This window comes from Oncorhynchus tshawytscha, unplaced genomic scaffold (assembly GCF_018296145.1).
Source record: "Oncorhynchus tshawytscha isolate Ot180627B unplaced genomic scaffold, Otsh_v2.0 Un_contig_14275_pilon_pilon, whole genome shotgun sequence".
Taxonomy (NCBI): domain Eukaryota; kingdom Metazoa; phylum Chordata; class Actinopteri; order Salmoniformes; family Salmonidae; genus Oncorhynchus; species Oncorhynchus tshawytscha.
The window spans coordinates 22,501-41,367 of record NW_024608962.1 but is presented as its reverse complement, the minus strand read 5'-3'; the positions used below and the strand labels follow the sequence as shown (position 1 = coordinate 41,367).

Below are 18,867 nucleotides of genomic sequence, written 5' to 3'. Positions count from 1 at the left end.
GAAACAGTCCCTTGCTATTATACTGTAGAGAGACAGTCCCTTTCTATTATACTGTAGAGAAACAGTCCCTTTCTATTATACTGTAGAGAGACAGTCCCTTCCCTTTCTAATATACTGTAGAGAGACAGTCCCTTCCCTTTCTATTATACTGTAGAGAAACAGTCCCTTTCTATTATACTGTAGAGAGACAGTCCCTTTCTATTATACTGTAGAGAGACAGTCCCTTTCTATTATACTGTAGAGAGACAGTCCCTTTCTATTATACTGTAGAGAGACAGTCCCTTCCCTTTCTATTATACTGTAGACAAACAGTCCCTTTCTATTATACTGTAGAGAGACAGTCCCTTTCTATTATACTGTAGAGAGACAGTCCCTTTCTATTATACTGTAGAGAGACAGTCCCTTCCCTTTCTAATATACTGTAGAGAGACAGTCCCTTCCCTTTCTATTATACTGTAGAGAGACAGTCCCTTCCCTTTCTAATATACTGTAGAGAGACAGTCCCTTCCCTTTCTAATATACTGTAGAGAGACAGTCCCTTTCTATTATACTGTAGAGAGACAGTCCCTTCCCTTTCTATTATACTGTAGAGAGACGGGGGGGGGGCTTTACAAGTAGGCCATCGTTATAAATAAGAATTTGTTTTTACTGTAACTGACTTGTTTAGTTCAAATAAATATATTGTTCCTGGAATTGTGAATTTGCTGAAGGTGTGGAAAATGCTGAACCCAAAGATAAGACTCCTATAGGTCAAGGTTTAATAGACAGAAAGATATGCATATGGTGAGATAGACAGGTTCCTCTGAGAGGTTGGTAGCAATCTGCCCCATTCCACAAACAAGACACTCATCACGTGCTCATCCTTATCACTGTTCTCTCCCAGCTGCCTCTGAGAGCCCAGGCCATGGTCAAAACATAAGCCAACTAGCAAGGCCAGTGTGAACCATGAATAAGACGTCTCCATCACTTTAAAGTGCCTATAGCAGAATTGCAGCCAGGAATGTCACAGGGCATTAAATGGTGTCTGATTGCCTCTTTATGGTGACCCCTAACTTCTGGTTTTAAAGGCAGCAACAATCTAGAACTTTTCAATAGCCAATGTTGTATCCTCTCACGTGCACAGAATGTGGTTTGTTTCTAGTGATTCCTCACAACTCTCCTCTCACAACGTACAGCAGCAGGAATACTCCAGATGAAGTATCAGATACAAGGGGCTCAGCTCTTTGTTAGATCACTGTACTGTAGTAACTGCAGCTGGTCACACACTGTGTGTCTCTTTTCCATGCATAACGCAAACACACATAAATAGACATGCACACACACTCAATTAAAATGTTCCATATGAATTAATACACCCTTACTAATGTCATGACCAGACTAATGAGTCCTGTTGTTTGATGATGAAAGCAGAGTGTTGATGAAAGGACTGTTGTCGTGTTCAGAGGGTTAGTGTGAAAGGAGAGAGCAGTATGAGCTTTGAATATGCCTGTGTGAGGTAGTTAGCCACAGTAGAAAGAGGATTTGTGTGTTTGTGTGTGTGTGTGTGTGTGTGTGTGTGTGTGTGTGTGTGTGTGTGTGTGTGTGTGTGTGTGTGTGTGTGTGTGTGTGTGTGTGTGTGTGTGTGTGTGTGTGTGCGTGCGTGTGCGTGCATGTGTGTATGGGTGGGTGGGTGTGTGTGCAAGCTCTAACAGTCTTACTGCAGAATCAGACATCCAAACCCTCGTCCATAAACATCACAGTTTTGGCATTAATTTTGAGTGGTTAAGTTAAGGGTTAAGGTTTGGGATAGGGTTAAAACCAAAACAATTCTAACTAGTGCCTAACACTGGGATTGAACTGCTTACCTGGACGGACTAATTTCACAGTGGATCATGAATGACCTGGCTGGCATGTGTGTGTGGTATTACATTTTTGTAGCACAACATTTCTGGCCCTAATTAACATGCTAAGGGGGAGGAACTACCCCCCCCCCCTCCTCCCGCTCTCTCTCCCTCTCGCTCAGTTTCTCCTCCCTCTCCCTCTCTCTCTCCCTCTCGCTCAGTTTCTCCTCCCTCTCCCTCTCTCTCCCTCTCGCTCAGTTTCTCCTTCCTCTCCCTCTCTCTCTCCCTCTCGCTCAGTTTCTCCTTCCTCTCCCTCTCTCTCTCCCTCTCGCTCAGTTTCTCCTCCCTCTCCCTCTCTTCTTGCTCAGTTTCTCCTCCCTCTCCCTCTCTTCTCGCTCAGTTTCTCCTCCCTCTCCCTCTCTCTCTCTCTCCCTCTCACTCAGTTTCTCCTCCCTCTCCCATCTCGCTCAGTTTCTCCTCCCTCTCTCTCTCCCTCTCGCTCAGTTTCTCCTCCCTCTCCCTCTCTCTCTCCCTCTCACTCAGTTTCTCCTCCCTCTCCCTCTCTCTATCCATCTCGCTCAGTTTCTCCTTCCTCTCCCTCCCTCTCTCCCTCTCGCTCAGTTTCTCCTCCCTCTCCCTCTCTCTCTCCCTCTCGCTCAGTTTCTCCTCCCGCTCCCACTCTCTCTCCCTCTCACTCAGTTTCTCCTTCCTCTCCTTCTCTATATCCCTCTCGCTCAGTTTCTCCTCCTCTCTCTCTCTCCCTCTCGCTCAGTTTCTCCTCCCTCTCTCTCTCCCTCTCGCTCAGTTTCTCCTCCCTCTCTCTCTCCCTCTCGCTCAGTTTCTCCTCCCTCTCTCTCTCCCTCTCGCTCAGTTTCTCCTCCCTCTCTCTCTCCCTCTCGCTCAGTTTCTCCTCCCTCTCTCTCCCCCTCTCGCTCAGTTTCTCCCCTCCCTCTCTCCTCTCCCTCTCGCTCAGTTTCTCCTCCCTCTCCCTCTCTCGCTCCCTCTCGCTCAGTTTCTCCTTCCTCTCTCTTTCTCTCTCTCTCTGTCCCCTCTCTTCTCTCTCTCTCTCCCCCCTATCCTTTATCTCTCTCCTCCCCTATCCTTTATCTCTCTCCCCCTATCCTTTATCTCTCTCCTCCCCTATCCTTTATCTCTCTCCTCCCCTATCCTTTATCTCTCTCCTCCCCCTATCCTTTATCTCTCTCCTCCCCCTATCCTTTATCTCTCTCCTCCCCCTATCCTTTATCTCTCTCCTCCCCCTATCCTTTCTCTCTCTCCTCCCCCTATCCTTTCTCTCTCTCCTTCCCCCTATCCTTTATCTCTCTCCTTCCCCCTATCCTTTATCTCTCTCCTCCCCCTATCTCCATGTAACCTTCAGAATGGATCTGGACATTGTGTACAGTGTGAGTCATTGCTCATGAAGTCCAATTGTAATGGCAGGGTCATCCGATGTCCATCCCTGGGGTTTGAGAGTGTACTGAGAGTCTTAGACGCTGTCTCCTTGACCCTCTGTAAACCTCCAGACAAACACACACACACACACACACACACACACACACACACACACACACCGTCCGCACACACAAAGTGACCCACTCTGGGGTGCACTGGGTTGATGTGTGACCTCAGGGTTCTACAGGGCTCTATACACACTTATGTACGAATGGTCAATAGTAGCACCTTCAAAATTGTATGAAATAAGTAAAACATGGTACTGTATGTCTGTTTTAATAACATAAAACCATTATTTCTCCTCTATCTTTCTCCTCCATCCTTCTTTCTTACTTCACATCTCTCTTCCTTTCTCTTTAAGTCAATCTCCTGCTGAATTATCTCTGACAGCCATCACCATGGCAACTACACATGTCAACTTTGTGCTCTTCCCACAGCCAGACACACAAACACATACAGTTATATATCAGGTGTTTTTTGGGCATTTCTTAGTTACATTATGTTGCAGATGATGCATTCAACAGATTATAATATAGAACACCACGTTACAAGTAGGGAGAACTTACTGTTGCGTTGTTACATTCAAAACTGAACTCTGGATGCATCTAAACAGTGGTTGTCTTCCCTTCCTTTAACATTAAATCCCATTGATGTATAAAGTATTACGGAGCACCACACTGTAGTGATCAGCCCCAGGACATTGGACAACGGGCCTCAGTGCCTTAGAATAGGTTATTTATACACTGCCAGAACCCCACTGCTTGGGCCTGCTGGTGAAATAGACCAAAATAGACACTGTGAGTGTGCAGAGCACAGTACAGCCAAACCTCCCCTGGGGTGTTTCCTCTCTGGCTACCAGACTCGCCTCATGTCAGGAGCAGAGAAACACGGTCATCACAATATATACTGAACAGATTGGTGGGCTTTTTGTTGGTGCAATGGCTAAGGCCAGGAGTTTTCTTTACTGTATGACACACACACACACACACACGACCACCTTTCATCTCAGAGATCAGAACACCACACAAAGGAGAATTATCTGATTATCAGTTTCCCCGTTGGTGATCAAATGGAATCCAAATCGAATTTGATTTGTCACATGCTTGTGTAGACTAAGAATGAAATGCTTACTTATGGGCCTTTTCCCCAATGCAGAGAGAAAAATAGAAACATAATAGAAAAATAACCCATGGAATAAATACACAATGAGTAATGATAGCTTGGCTATATACTGTACATGAGATACCAGTACTGAGTTGATGGGCAGGGGTATGCGGTTATTGAGGTAGATATGTATATATAACTACAAATAAAGTGACTAGGCAACAGGATAGATAATAATAAGTAGCAGCAGCGTATGTGATGAGTCAAAAGAGTTAGTGTAAAAAGGGTCAATGCAGACAGCCTGGGTAGCTGTTTGGTTAACTATTCAGCAGACTTATGGCTTGGGGATACACTCTTAGAAAAAACACCTGTCCTGGCACCACACTGCCAGATCACTGACCTCCTTTCTATAGGCTGCCCCATCGTCCTCAGTGATCAGACCTACCACCGCAAACTCATTGATGGTGTTGGAGTCGTGCGCGGCCACACAGTTGTGGGTGAATAAGGAGAACAGGGGGGGACTAAGCATGCACCCCCGAGGGGCCCTCATGTTGACGGTCAGCGTGGCGGATGTGTTGTTGCCTACCCTCATCGCCTCATCGTCAAACACACACACACACACTCCACTCTCCTCTCTCCTCTCTTCTTCTGCATGATCTGGCCCTTACGCTCGGAGGAGTACATCATTACATCATCATCGCGCCTCGATGACACCAGCTTCCTCCTGGCACCCTGTAACACAGTAACATTCTCTGATTTGATCTGCATGGAGTGGCTGGCTGGGCCAAACCATGAGCTGAAACCCAATAATGTGTAACAGATTGATCTTTGGTAAAGGATCTCAATGATCACTGGGTGGCATCAAGATTATCACTCTGTCTCTGCTGAAGTGTTGGAGTTTCAACCTGTTATGGAGTACACATTGTCATACTGCATTTGTCTTGGATCAGGCAGGGTGTTTGGGAGCCCAGTATTCGGTTCTCTAGTCAGCACATTCCCTCACCATTTACTATATTAAAAAAGCTATAAGAATGTGCAATTGTTCACACTACCAGTATCAACTTATTTTTCAAAGAGCACCTCTTGTCTGACATATATTACTAAACAAGCGTTCCTTTCTTTGTCTCAATGTACCATATTGATTTGTACTGATTGCACTTGCCTTGGTCTGGGCTGAATGTAAAGTAAACGTCAAACTGTATCACACCACCTGAGTGCATGTTCTATACACCATTGTAACTCGATGAGTGGGTATCATTTCTACATCCTATAAAACCTCTACTCAGGAAAACGTTAGTTTAGCCTAGTCACGAACAACTACACACGCTGTCTAAAGCCCATAGTCAACCCATTCATGAGTGCTGCTGTTTAAAACAACAATTATTAACGCTGTGCATCGCTAACCAGATGCTGGATAGCAGCATACCACCCTCCATTCCACGGCTGGCTTGCCTCTGAAGCTAAGCAGGGGTGGTCCTGGATGGGACACCAGATGCTGCTAGAAGTGGTGGAGGGCCAGTAGGAGGCACTGTTTCCTCTGGTCCCCCAAAAGCTATTTCCCAGGGTAGTGGTTAGGGACATTGCCCTGTGTTGGGTCACGTCTTTCGGATGGGACGTTAAACGTGTGTCCTGACTCCCTGTGTTCACTAAAGATCCCATAACACTTATCGTAAGAGTAAGGGCATTAAGCCCGGCGTTTTGACTAAAATCCCAATCTGGCTCTCATACCATCATGGCCACCTAATCATCCCCAGTTTCCAATTGGCTCATACATCCCTCCTCCTCTCCCCTGTAACTATTCCCCAGGTCGTTGCTGTAAATGAGAATGTGTTCTCAGTCAACTTACCTGGTAAAATAACGTTTCAATAAAAAAAAGGTTACTCTCCCACTGGGCTCTGGCAATCACCACCACACACACCCTCAATCAATCAATCAATCAATCAATCAATCAATCAATCAACCAATCAATCAATCAAATGTAGTTTATAAAGCCCTTTATACATCAGGAGTTGTCACAAATTGTTATACAGATACCCAGCCTAAAACCTTTTCTCCTTTTGTCTTAGCTGGTGCTTAGGTTTTAGTTTAAGTGTTATACATGCATCTGTGCTTTTCTGGGTCTGTGCCCTACTCACAGCTCTAGGACTATAGAGTACACACACACACACACACACACATGCACACACTCACACGTTCTCTCTCACTCTGACACACACACACACACACACACGCACACACACACACACACACACACACACACACACACACACACAGAGACTCACACATGCACAGGGAACACATGCACAGAGAGAAAGAGAGCTGCCTCCAGGGCTCTGACAGTCGAGGAGATGATCCCTTTCCACACTTCCTCTCCCAGTCTCTTTCTGGAATGTCATGCTGCATCTCTACTCACAGCTACCGCTTCCCCGCATGGCCAAGCTCTGCCATTTTACCCCTGGCTGCATCTGAGAGAGAGAGAGAGAGACAGAGAGAGAGAGAGAGAGAGAGATGGTGGTGGAGATTCGAGAAAAGTTTGTGAGAGAGAAAGAGAGAGAGAGAGAGAGAGAGAGAGAGAGAGAGAGAGAGAGGTGGTGGAGATTCGAGAAAAGTTTGTGAGAGAGAGAGAGAGAGAGAGAGAGAGATGTGTTGAAGGAAAAAGGCATGGTGAGAAGTCAAAAGAATATATAGAAAAGACTGATGCTCTATATACAATACAGACTGATGCTCTATATACAGTACAGACTGATGCTCTATATACAGTACAGACTGATGCTCTATATACAGTACAGACTGATGCTCTATATACAGTACAGACTGATGCTCTATATACAGTACAGACTGATGCTCTACAGACAGACTGATGCTCTATATACAATACAGACTGATGCTCTATATACAGTACAGACTGATGCTCTATATACAGTACAGACTGATGCTCTATATACAGTACAGACTGATGCTCTATATACAGTACAGACTGATGCTCTATATACAATACAGACTGATGCTCTATATACAGTACAGACTGATGCTCTATATACAGTACAGACTGATGCTCTATATACAGTACAGACTGATGCTCTATATACAGTACAGACTGATGCTCTATATACAGTACAGACTGATGCTCTATATACAGTACAGACTGATGCTCTATATACAGTACAGTCTAAATCAGTCTCACCCTTCACCTAGTTGTGTTCCTTTGTATGTCAGCTTTCTAACATTGATGGAACGTTGGCTCATTAGCTCAGCCTAACCCAGTGATGCTGCCAGATGTTTTGTCCAACATAAACAGCTGGTGGATTAGAAAGTGATTCCTCTCAGTATAGAGTGAGACACCATGGGGTCACAAGTCAAGAAGCTATAGCTTCTTACGTACTCACACTCAGGATATAATGTAGTGTAAACCATGTTTTCAAGATTAACCTCATTTTGATTGTGTGATACAGTTTTCATTTGAATATGTGATTTTTCAAGTGATAAGAAAAACGGAATGTAATGCAAATTTTAAGCGGATTCATCAGAATAACAGACAGTACAGATAGACATCCTATTTCCCCTGAGACACTATCTTACAGTACAACCCCTCTTCACCTCTCTCCATTTACTGTACTGAATATCTGTACTAAATATCACTCACAACACACACACACACATTTTTCCCACATCCACATCAAAGTCTTCCTCATCATTATGGACAGTTCCACAATACAACAAATCAAAGCATCTGCCTGGCTCCACAGAGCTCCCACAGCTTTCTCTCCATCCCACATTTATTCCATCAGATGTTGGCGAGATGGAGCGACAGGCTGTTGAATTATGGGATTGGAGGCATACCATCTTAATCGAGCCGGTAGTTGAAGCGTATGTATTGGTAGAGCTGGGTACTGTTCTTTAGGCACAAAATAGGGAAACATTTGTGAAACAGGAAGGTGCTACCAGATTTGTTTAATAAGAAACACTTGTTTTCCTTTTCCTTTGCAAAATGCTTTGCTACAGTGTGTCCTAATAAACTTGTCCCGAAGTGCACTGACATTTGATGAAATAGAGAAGGGGTGAATGAGTAGAATGGATCAATAACTCCCTCATCTGAAATGGCTTTGTGGAGTGGAAATGTTCTTCACAGCAGTGTTTGTTTTTTTATTCAGGGCATTTTATGTCATATGCTGCTGTTCATCTTGGAAGCTTCAGTTGACAAAACAATTCAATCATTTCTATCTTTGTGTGTGTGTTTCCAGGACCCCAGAAGCAAGCACAAGTTTAAGATCCACTCGTACGGCAGTCCCACGTTCTGCGACCACTGTGGCTCCCTCCTCTATGGACTCATCCACCAGGGGATGAAATGCGACAGTGAGTCAATCTCTAATGACACCTTTACTCAGCTGAACCATAAGATTGAGATGACTTTATTGGTCAAATGCACACAAGGTCCAACTTAAATGTGACTTTTAACCCCACCCCTCTGAAAGACACACATACAGAGGTTTTGTAGAGTAGCAGGGGGCTGTCACTCTGGGAGGCCTCTCTCCCACACTACCTCTCAACCCACTCCCACCCCCTCACTCCTCTCAACTCACTACCCCCTCACCCACTCCCCCCCCTCACTCCCACCCCTCACAACCTCTCAACTCACTCCCACCCCCTCACTCCCACCTCTCAACCCACTCCCATCCCCTCTCTACCTCTCAACCCACTCCCATGCCCTCACTACCTCTCAACCCATCCCCACACTCCCTCTCAACCCACTCTCAACCCACTCCCACTACCTCTCAACCCACTCCCATCCCCCACTACCTCTCAACCCACTCCCCCCCCTACCTCTCAACCCACCCATCCCCTCCTCCCATCCCCTCCCGACCTCTCAACCCACTCCCATCCCCTCCCTACCTCTCAACCCACTCCCACTCCCATCCCCTCACTACCTCTCAACCCACTCCCATCCCCACACTACCTCTCAACCTACTCCCCTCCCCACACATTTTCTACTCTCTCCATATCGCTCCCTATCTCTCCAAATGTCCCACCTCCCTCTTCAACTCTTCTTTCTTCTCTCTCTTCTCTCTCTTATCTATCTTTCCCATACTCTCTCAACCCACTCCTGTTCCCTCCCCACACTCGTCATTCTCTCTCCATCTCTCCCTGTCCACATCCATCACTCTCCCTTCCTACCTCTCTAGCTTTCCCATCTATCACCCTTCCTTCCTCCTTCCCTCCCTCTCCATCCATCCATCCATCTCTAGTGTCTCTGGTGGCAGAATTATAACAGATTGATATAAATTGATGTGGGGAGGCCTGAGGCCTGATGCCAACAAATTAGTTATTACATCCCAGCCTCCCGATCTGACTGCCACTGGGGCTCTCCTGTCCTCCCACCTATAAAAAGAGAAGAGGAGGAAGAGGGGGAGGTGGAGGTGGAAATAGGAAGGAAAGGGATAAATAGGGGTGAGGGAGAGAAAGAGAAGAATTGGGGATGAATAGGTTGAGGTAGAGTGGGCAGAGATAGAGGGATGAGGAGAAGCAGGGGTATGTTAGACAGATGAGTGTAGAGTAGGGACGAGGGTGAACGATAGGAATGATGGTGGGGCTGGATAGATGTGGGGAGAGAGGTATGGTGAGGGTGTATGAAGATAAAGAGATCGGGGATAGGGAAGGGGGGGTGAGGAAAGTAGGAGGGAGGCCTGTAGCCTCCTCTCCCTCTGGTCCCTCTCCTGTTTGTCTTCATTAGCTTCATTAGCCGCTAATAAAAACACTCAATGTGTTGTCCTCTAACACGCTTAGAGAATAAGAGGGAGAGGGAGAGAGAGAGAGAGAGAGAGAGAGAGAGAGAGAGAGAGGCTCTGTCCAATACCTGGCTGGTCTATTGTAGAAATGGCAAATAAACACTATTGTTAAGTATTGCACAGCAGATAACTTGCAGACAAATAAAACACTATTGTTAGGTGTTGCACAGCAGATAACTTGCAGAGTGTGTGTTCACCATGACCAGTTAACTGAACTCCACCATATTATGACCAGCTCCTAAACCTGTTATAAACTCAATGTGTTTGTGTGTGTTTGTCCAGCCTGCGACATGAACGTACACAATCAGTGTGTGATGAACGTGCCAAGCCTGTGTGGGACAGACCACACGGAGCGCAGAGGACGCATCTTCCTCAAGATCGACGTCAGCGGAGACAGGCTACATGTCACAGGTGAGTCACACGCTACAAGGGAGAGACATGACTAAATGAAACATGCTAGCTATCTGTAAGTGACATGACAGACTACACTACATGTTAGCTACATGTGAGTAGTGAGTGCCATGACACAGACTACATGCTATATGCTAGCTACAATACATTTGACTGACATGACACAGACTACATGCTACATGCTAGCTATGATACATTTGACTGTCATGTCACAGACTACATGCTACATGCTAGCTACGATACATTTGACTGTCATGTCACAGACTACATGCTACATGCTAGCTACGATACATTTGACTGTCATGACACAGACTACATGCTACATGCTAGCTACGATACATTTGACTGACGTGACGCAGACTACATGCTACAGGCTAGCTACGATACATTTGACTGTCATGTCACAGACTACATGCTACATGCTAGCTACGATATATTTGACTGTCATGACACAGACTACATGCTACATGCTAGCTACGATACATTTGACTGACATGACGCAGACTACATGCTACCTATATATGATTTATATGACACTTACAGTGCATGCTAGCTACAGTTGAGTGGCATGACACAAGTGTCATGCTATTCAAGGAGTCTGAGTGATGAGCTGCATTCTACATGTCATGGTCAGTCACATGCAACACACAAAATTTGAGTGGCACCCTAATACCACCCTAGTCTGCAGAATGTGTGTGCCTCTTCCCTGTTTATATTTCTGTCGCTCTCTCATCTCCCACTCATCTCCCTCTCCCTCTCCCTCTCCCTCTCTCAATTCTATTTAATTTTAAGGGGCTTTATTGGCATGGGAAACACATGGATCGGTTCGGGCCTGTGACAACGAGGAATGTTGGCAGAGGCCCCATCTGATACCCGTTCTCAGTCTGGGTGGGCGGTACCCTCCTCGCCTCTCCCCTCCCCATTTCAACACAATCAGGGACTGTGAGACACATGGCCAGTGATGAGATTCAGTGTTTCACAGTTAATTTAATATATTCTGTCATTTCCTTTTTGGGTTCTTGTTGAAGTAAATACCTAGTTACTACCACATGTCAAGTGTGCGTGTTTGTTGGTGGGTGTGTGTGTTCCTGCTTGCATGGCGTGTAACTCTTTATCAGTGAGATGTATTGATAACCTTAAAGGGATACATACCCATAGACTTCCAGTCATTGTGCTAACGCTAGTTAGCATTAGCCCGAGAAACTACCTCTAACTTCCTATATAAAGAGACATAAAAATGTTATCCACAAGTTCATCTGACTCTGGGAAACTAAATAAAGGGTTTCATTGCCAAAATCCCAAAGTATCCCTTTAAGAGAAGAGGTTTTTCACAGGGGCAATGAGTTAACAGTGACAGGGATGTCGATACAGTTGACAAGGCCACCAGACTCTCTCAAAGAAGACGTTGAGGGTTACTGACTCAATTCCAGAGAGAGAGAAAGATACAATAGAAACACACATGTCACGAACGTCGTCAGGGAAATGACCGGACCAAGGTGCAGCGTGGTGAGCGTACATTTTATTTTATTAAGAATGTCACAAAACAAGAAACAACAAAAATGAACGAGAAGCTGACTAGGGCTATACAGGCCACTAACACAGACAACTACCCACAACTAAGGTGGCAAAACAGGCTGCCTAAGTATGATTCCCAATCAGAGACAACGATAGACAGCTGTCCCTGATTGAGAACCATACCCGGCCAAAACATAGAAACAGAAAACATAGAAACAAAGAAACTAGAATGCCCACCCTAGTCACACCCTGGCCTAACCAAAATAGAGAATAAAAGCCTCCCTATGGCCAGGGCGTGACAGTACCCCCCCCACTGGAGGCTTCGTGCCATGGATCATCACTGGAGGCTTTGTGCCATCATCACTGGAGGCTTCGTGCCACGGATCATCACTGGAGGCTTCGTGCCATGGATCATCACTGGAGGCTTCGTGCCATGGATCATCACTGGAGTGAGGAGACGTATGGACAGCCTGGTGCGTGGAGCTGCCACAGGGCTTACCAGGCTGGGGAGACATACAGGAGGCCTGGTTCTGAGAGCAGGCACAGGACTCACCATGCTGGGGAGACATACTGGAGGCCTGGTTCTTGGAGCAGGCACAGGACTCACCATGCTGGGGAGACATACTGGAGGCCTGGTTCTTGGAGCAGGCACCGGGTACACTGGGCCGTCCTGGCTGGATGGTTACCTGGATGGTTACCGTCGCCCGGCAAATGTGGGGCTCTGGCACAGGACGCACTGGGCTGTGCAGACGCACCGGAGACACAGTGCGCAGAGCAGACGCAGGATATCCTGGCCCGTAGAGATACACTGGCGGCCAGATGCGCTGAGCCGGCACCACACGTCATGGCTGGATGCCCACTCTGACCGGCCGATGCGGGGAGCTGGAATGTAGCGCACCCTGCTGTGAAAGCGCACTGGAGACACGGTGCCTGACCAGTACCACGCTCCCTACGGTAAGCACGAGGAGTTGGCTCAGGTCTCCAACCTGACTCAGCCAATCTCCTCGTGTGCACCCCCAAAACATTTTTTGGAGTGGCCTCCCGGTCTTTCGTGCCAGCCGTGACCCTGTGTAATCCTGGGCCCTTTTACTTGCTGCCTCCTCGCTGCTTCCACCTGCTCCCACAGCAGGCAATCCTTTCCCGCCAGGATCTCCTCCCACGTCCAGGATCCTTTCCCGCCAGCATCTCCTCCCACGTCCAGGATCCTTTCCCGTTCAGGATGTCCTCCCACGTCCAGGATCCTTTCCCGTTCAGGATGTCCTCCCATGTCCAGTCCTCCTTACCACGCTGCTTGGTCCGTTTGTGCTGGGTATTTCTGTCACGAACGTCGTCAGGGAAATGACCGGACCAAGGTGCAGCGTGGTGAGCGTACATTTTATTTTATTAAGAATGTCGCCAACAAAACAACAAACACGAACGTGACGCTGACTAGGGCTATACAGGCCACTAACACAGTCAACTACCAACAACTAAGGTGGCAAAACAGGCTGCCTAAGTATGATTCCCAATCAGAGACAACGATAGACAGCTGTCCCTGATTGAGAACCATACCCGGCTCTCTATGGCCAGGGCGTGACAACACAAGACAGAGAGAGAGATTAAGAGAGAAAAAAGACAGAAAGAGACTGAGAGAAATGGAAGATAGAGTAGATGAGAGAAGTCACTAAAAATGAGCGAAAGAATGACAGAGAGAGAGAGAGAGAGAGAGAGAGAGAGAAAGAAAACAAAAAGAGAGAAGCAATGTATTTGAGCCAGAAGGTCTGCCAAGCTGAGGACTGAACAGTGGCATCAGATTGTGTATGTTCCCTGTGGTTTCCACAGACATGTGGAGGTCATTCTGGTGCAGCGCCATGTGAAGTTGATTAAATCTGCCCAGCCAAGAAAACACAAACACATCTCCAAGGCTCTCTCCAATACAATACGCCTCTCCACGCTCTTTTTGTCCCTCCTACTTTCTCTCTCTTTCCCTCTCTCACTCTTTCTCTCTCTCTCTTTCCCTTTCTCTCATTGCCTCTCTCTCTCTCTCTCTTTCCCTCTCTCTCTTTCGCTCTCTCTCTCTCTCTCTCTCTCTCTCTCTCTCTCTCTCACTCTACCTCTTTCCATAACACTGCCCTCTCCTCACTTTCACCTGTCCTCATCTCTCCTCTCATCTCCCCCTCCTTTTCTCCTCTGTCCTGCAATAACGTCTTCCTCTACTTCTCTAAAACTGTATTTTCCTCTCCCTCCTCACAGCTCTCTCCTTCAATACCCCGCTATCATGTACAATCCCTCACTCCTATTTTCCTAAACATCCCTGCCTGCAGTCCTCACTTTTCATCCCCCTCTCATCTATACATCCTTCCCCACTTCCTCCTAAGTAAACCTGCTCCCCTCTCTCCTTGAATAATCCAGCATTCCCCTCTCCCTCTTTCTCCTCTCCCTCCTTCCCCTCTCCCTCTTTCCCCTCTCCCCCTTTCCCATCTCCATCTTTCCCCTCTCCCTCTTTCCCCTCCCTCTTTCCCCTCTCACTCCTTCCACTATCCATCTTTCCCCTCTCCCTCTTTCCCCTCTCCCTCTTTCCCATCTCCATCTTTCCCATCTCCCTCCTTCCCCTCTCCCTCTTTCCGCTCCCTCTTTCCCCTCTCACTCCTTCCACTATCCATCTTTCCCCTCTCCTTCTTTCCCCTCTCCCTCCTTCCCCTCTCCCTCTTTCCCCTCCCTCCTTCCCTTCTCCCTCCTTCCCCTCTTCCTCTTTCCCCTCTCCCTCTTTCCCTCCTTCCCCCTCCCTCTTTCCCTCTCCCTATTTCCCCTCTCCCTCCTTCCCCTCAACCCTCCTTCCCCTCTCCCCTCTCCGTCCTTCCCCTCTCCGTCCTTCCCCTCTCCCTCCTTCCCCTCTCCCTCTTTCCTCTCTCCCTCTTTCCCCTCCCTCTCCATCCCTCTTGTACTGTCCCTCACTCTCTTTTGATTTTCCATCTCTCTCATTTCCTCCTCCCTCTATCTCTGTCCTCCTGTACCCAGCTCTTCTCACCCCACTTCACCCTACTCTCCTCTTCTCCCCTCCCCTCCACCTCTCATCCTTATTTCCCCTGCTCCTTTCTCTCCGTCCAAGACCAAAACAATAACCTAGGGCCAATAAGGATCTCCAGTTAGCTCTGGAGTTTAACCGTCACAGACACATGGATGCAGACACGTCCATTTCTGCTGTCTAAGCCCCTGTCAGAAAACACACACACACCACACACACACACACACACACACACACACACAGACCACACACAGGGGCATCCAAGGACCCAGCCAATGACACACACAGTTCATGGAGCCACTGAGCTGAGAAACACAGTGATGTCAGTGTGTTTGTGTTGATAAGAAGATACATTTAGTAGGAGCTGACATGCTTCAGTTTGAGAGAAGAGCTAAAGTCTACATTATATTCACCCAGAGCTGTGAGAGAACCACTGCTTGGCCCAGCGATATTGTTCCTCTGGGATAAATAATGCTTTGTATGGAGTGGAAGTGAATTGAGTGAATGTGCTGAATGACTCTAAACATACATTCTCACCGTTCAAAATGAGAATAGTTTGTTACTTCCAGACAGCTGTTTTGATTGAATAGAGCTCATCCATGTCATCCTTTATTATCATATGAGGTCAAATAAACTGTTTAAAAACAGACTCCAAAGCCCTGGGAATCAATGGAAAGCAGAAGCAGTATAACAGACATAAAACTATTTTATTTATTTAACTAGGCAAGTCAGATAAGAACAAATTCTTATTTACAATTACAGCCTACCCTGGCCGATCCTGGGCCAATTGTGCGCCGCCCAATCACAGCTGGATGTGATGCAGTCTGGATTCAAACCAGGGACTACAGTGATGCTTCTTGCACTGAAATGCAGCGCCTTAGACCGCTGCGCCACTCGGGAGCCCGGGTACAGTGTGTGTGATTCTCTCTCACTACTCTACTGTTGAACAGTGGGAATCAACCCAGCTCATCAGATTACCAGACATGCACTGATGCTACACTACTACTGATACTACACTACTACTGATACTACACTACTACTGATACTACACTACTACTGATGCTACACTACTACTGATGCTACACTACTACTGATGCTACACTACTACTGATGCTACACTAATACTGATGCTACACTACTACTGATACTACACTACTACTGATGCTACACTAATACTGATGCTACACTACTACTGATTCTACTACTGATGCTGCGCTACTACTGATGCTACGCTACTACTGATATTACACTACTACTGATGCTATACTACTACTGATACTACCACTGATGCTACACTACTGCTGATGCTGCACTACTGCTGATACTACACTACTACTGATACTACACTACTACTGATGCTACACTACTACTGATACTACACTACTACTGATACTACACTACTACTGATACTACACTACTACTGATACTACACTACTACTGATGCTACAATACTACTGATGCTATACTAGTACTGATACTACCACTGATGCTACACTACTATTGATACTACAATACTACAGATGCTACACTACTACTGATGCTGCACTACTACTGATGCTGCACTACTACTGATGCTACACTACTACTGATACTACACTACTACTGATGCTACAACACTACTGATACTACACTACTACTGATACTACACTACTACTGATGCTACAATACTACTGACACTACACTACTACTGATGCTGCATTACTACTTATTCTACACTACTACTGATTATACAACACTACTGATACTACACTACTACTGATGCTACAATATGACTGATACTACACTACTACTGATGCTGCATTACTACTTATACTACACTACTACTGATGCTACAACACTACTGATACTACACTACTAGTGATGCTGCATTACTACTGATGCTACAACACTACTGATGCTACAATATTACTGATACTACACTACTACTGATGCTACACTACTACTGATGCTGCACTACTACTGATGCTGCACTACTACTGATGCTACACTACTACTGATACTACACTACTACTGATGCTACAACACTACTGATACTACACTACTACTGATACTACACTACTACTGATGCTGCATTACTACACTACTACTGATGCTACAACACTACTGATACTACACTACTAGTGATGCTGCATTACTACTGATGCTACAACACTACTGATGCTACAATATTACTGATACTACACTACTACTGATGCTACAATACTACTGATACTACACTACTACTGATGCTACAACACTACTTATACTACACTACTACTGATGCTACAACACTACTGATACTACACTACTACTGATGCTACAACACTACTGCGGCTGCTGCATGCGGACATCGCTTTGTTATGCAAGATGGCATTTGAATTTCAAAGGCTTTTCATGGGGATTGAGCTGCCTTCCATCCAGATTTCTACAAATCTCATTTAATTTTAGAAATAGTATATTTTGTAATTGTGCTGCCAGGGCAGGGTCATAGTGGATTATGCTGGCAAGGGGCACAGGGTTGAGTGAGGCAAATAGCATGCCCAGTTGATATAAACAAACATTACCTGAGCACAAACCAGGGCCCATATTCACAAAGCCTCTCAGAGTACGAGTGCTGATCTGGGAACATGTGCCTTTTAGACCACAATGAAGAAGATGAGGGCATTCCTGCTCTGAGATGGTTTATGAATACTGAGTCAGGAAGTAGGTATCCCGGCTCTGTCAAAGGTTTTAATGGGCATTAGGTGCTTATCTGTATAAACACTGAAGATCCTGAGCCTTCCAAAAAAGGAAGAAAACAATTCTCTCTACCCTAATACACTATTTATACAATAGTATCCGTGTGATTATTCACCTCTAGTTAGATGTCCAGTCGTCTCTAACTACAATGTGATTCTATTACAGATACAGTAATGAGAGTTAGCGATGTAGTGAAGTGTAGTAACCCTTTCTGTATGACCTATCATGTTATTTATATACAGCAATATCTGTGATCTGCACTAGGAGACTTCAGAGAAGAAGAAGCTGGGACTATAATAGAAGAGATGTTCTTTCCTGTGTTTCTATTCCTGGATGAAGGACTGAATGATGAGTACTGGTAGAGGCAGTCCTGAGTGACGGATGTCATGGCGGTGGTACAGAGTGTGTGTGTGTGTGTGTGTGTGTGTGTGTGTGTGTGTGTGTGTGTGTGTGTGTGTGTGTGTGTGTGTGTGTGTGTGTGTGTGTGTGTGTGTGTGTGTGTGTGTGTGTGTGTGTGTGTGTGTGTGTGTGTGTGTGTGTTTAATGAGCACTCCTGGAGTGTATGGACAGGACTGTATTGAGCGAGATGTGAACTTCTGACTTGGGCTGTCAGCTAGAGAGAGCTGTAATAGAGACCTGGGGCTCCCTCTATTGGGCACATAGACACACAACAGGAGACAAGTCACTTCATTTACCCATGAACCAGATGTTTACACTGAGTGTACAAACCATTAAGAACACCTGCTCTTTCCATGACATGACCGATCCAGGTGAATCCAGGTGAAAGCTATGATCCCTTATTGATGTCACTTGTTAAATCCACTTCAATCAGTGTAGATGAATGGGAGGAGACAGGTCAAATAAGGATTTTTAAGCCTTGAGACAATTGAGACATGGATTGTGTATGTCTTGTGTCTTGCCCATTCACCCTCTAAATGGGCGAGACGCAAGATTTAAGTGCCATTGAACGGGGTATTGCTGGATCGAATCCCTGAGCTAAGGTCAAAATCTGTTGTTCTGCCCCTGGACAAGGCAGTTAACCCACTGTTCCACGGTCGGC

General features: G+C 46.1%; 1 protein-coding gene across 1 annotated transcript in view; it reads left to right on the top strand.

Annotated features, from left to right (window-relative positions):
• The window catches only part of LOC112225772 (protein kinase C alpha type-like), a gene marked incomplete at both ends in the record, with an annotated part of 82,633 nt that overhangs the window by 45,766 nt on the left and 18,000 nt on the right, over window positions 1–18,867 (top strand). Inside the window, 2 exon segments of the mRNA XM_042313918.1 lie at window positions 8,618–8,729; window positions 10,442–10,570. Of these exon segments, the coding sequence (XP_042169852.1) occupies window positions 8,618–8,729; window positions 10,442–10,570 (241 nt within the window).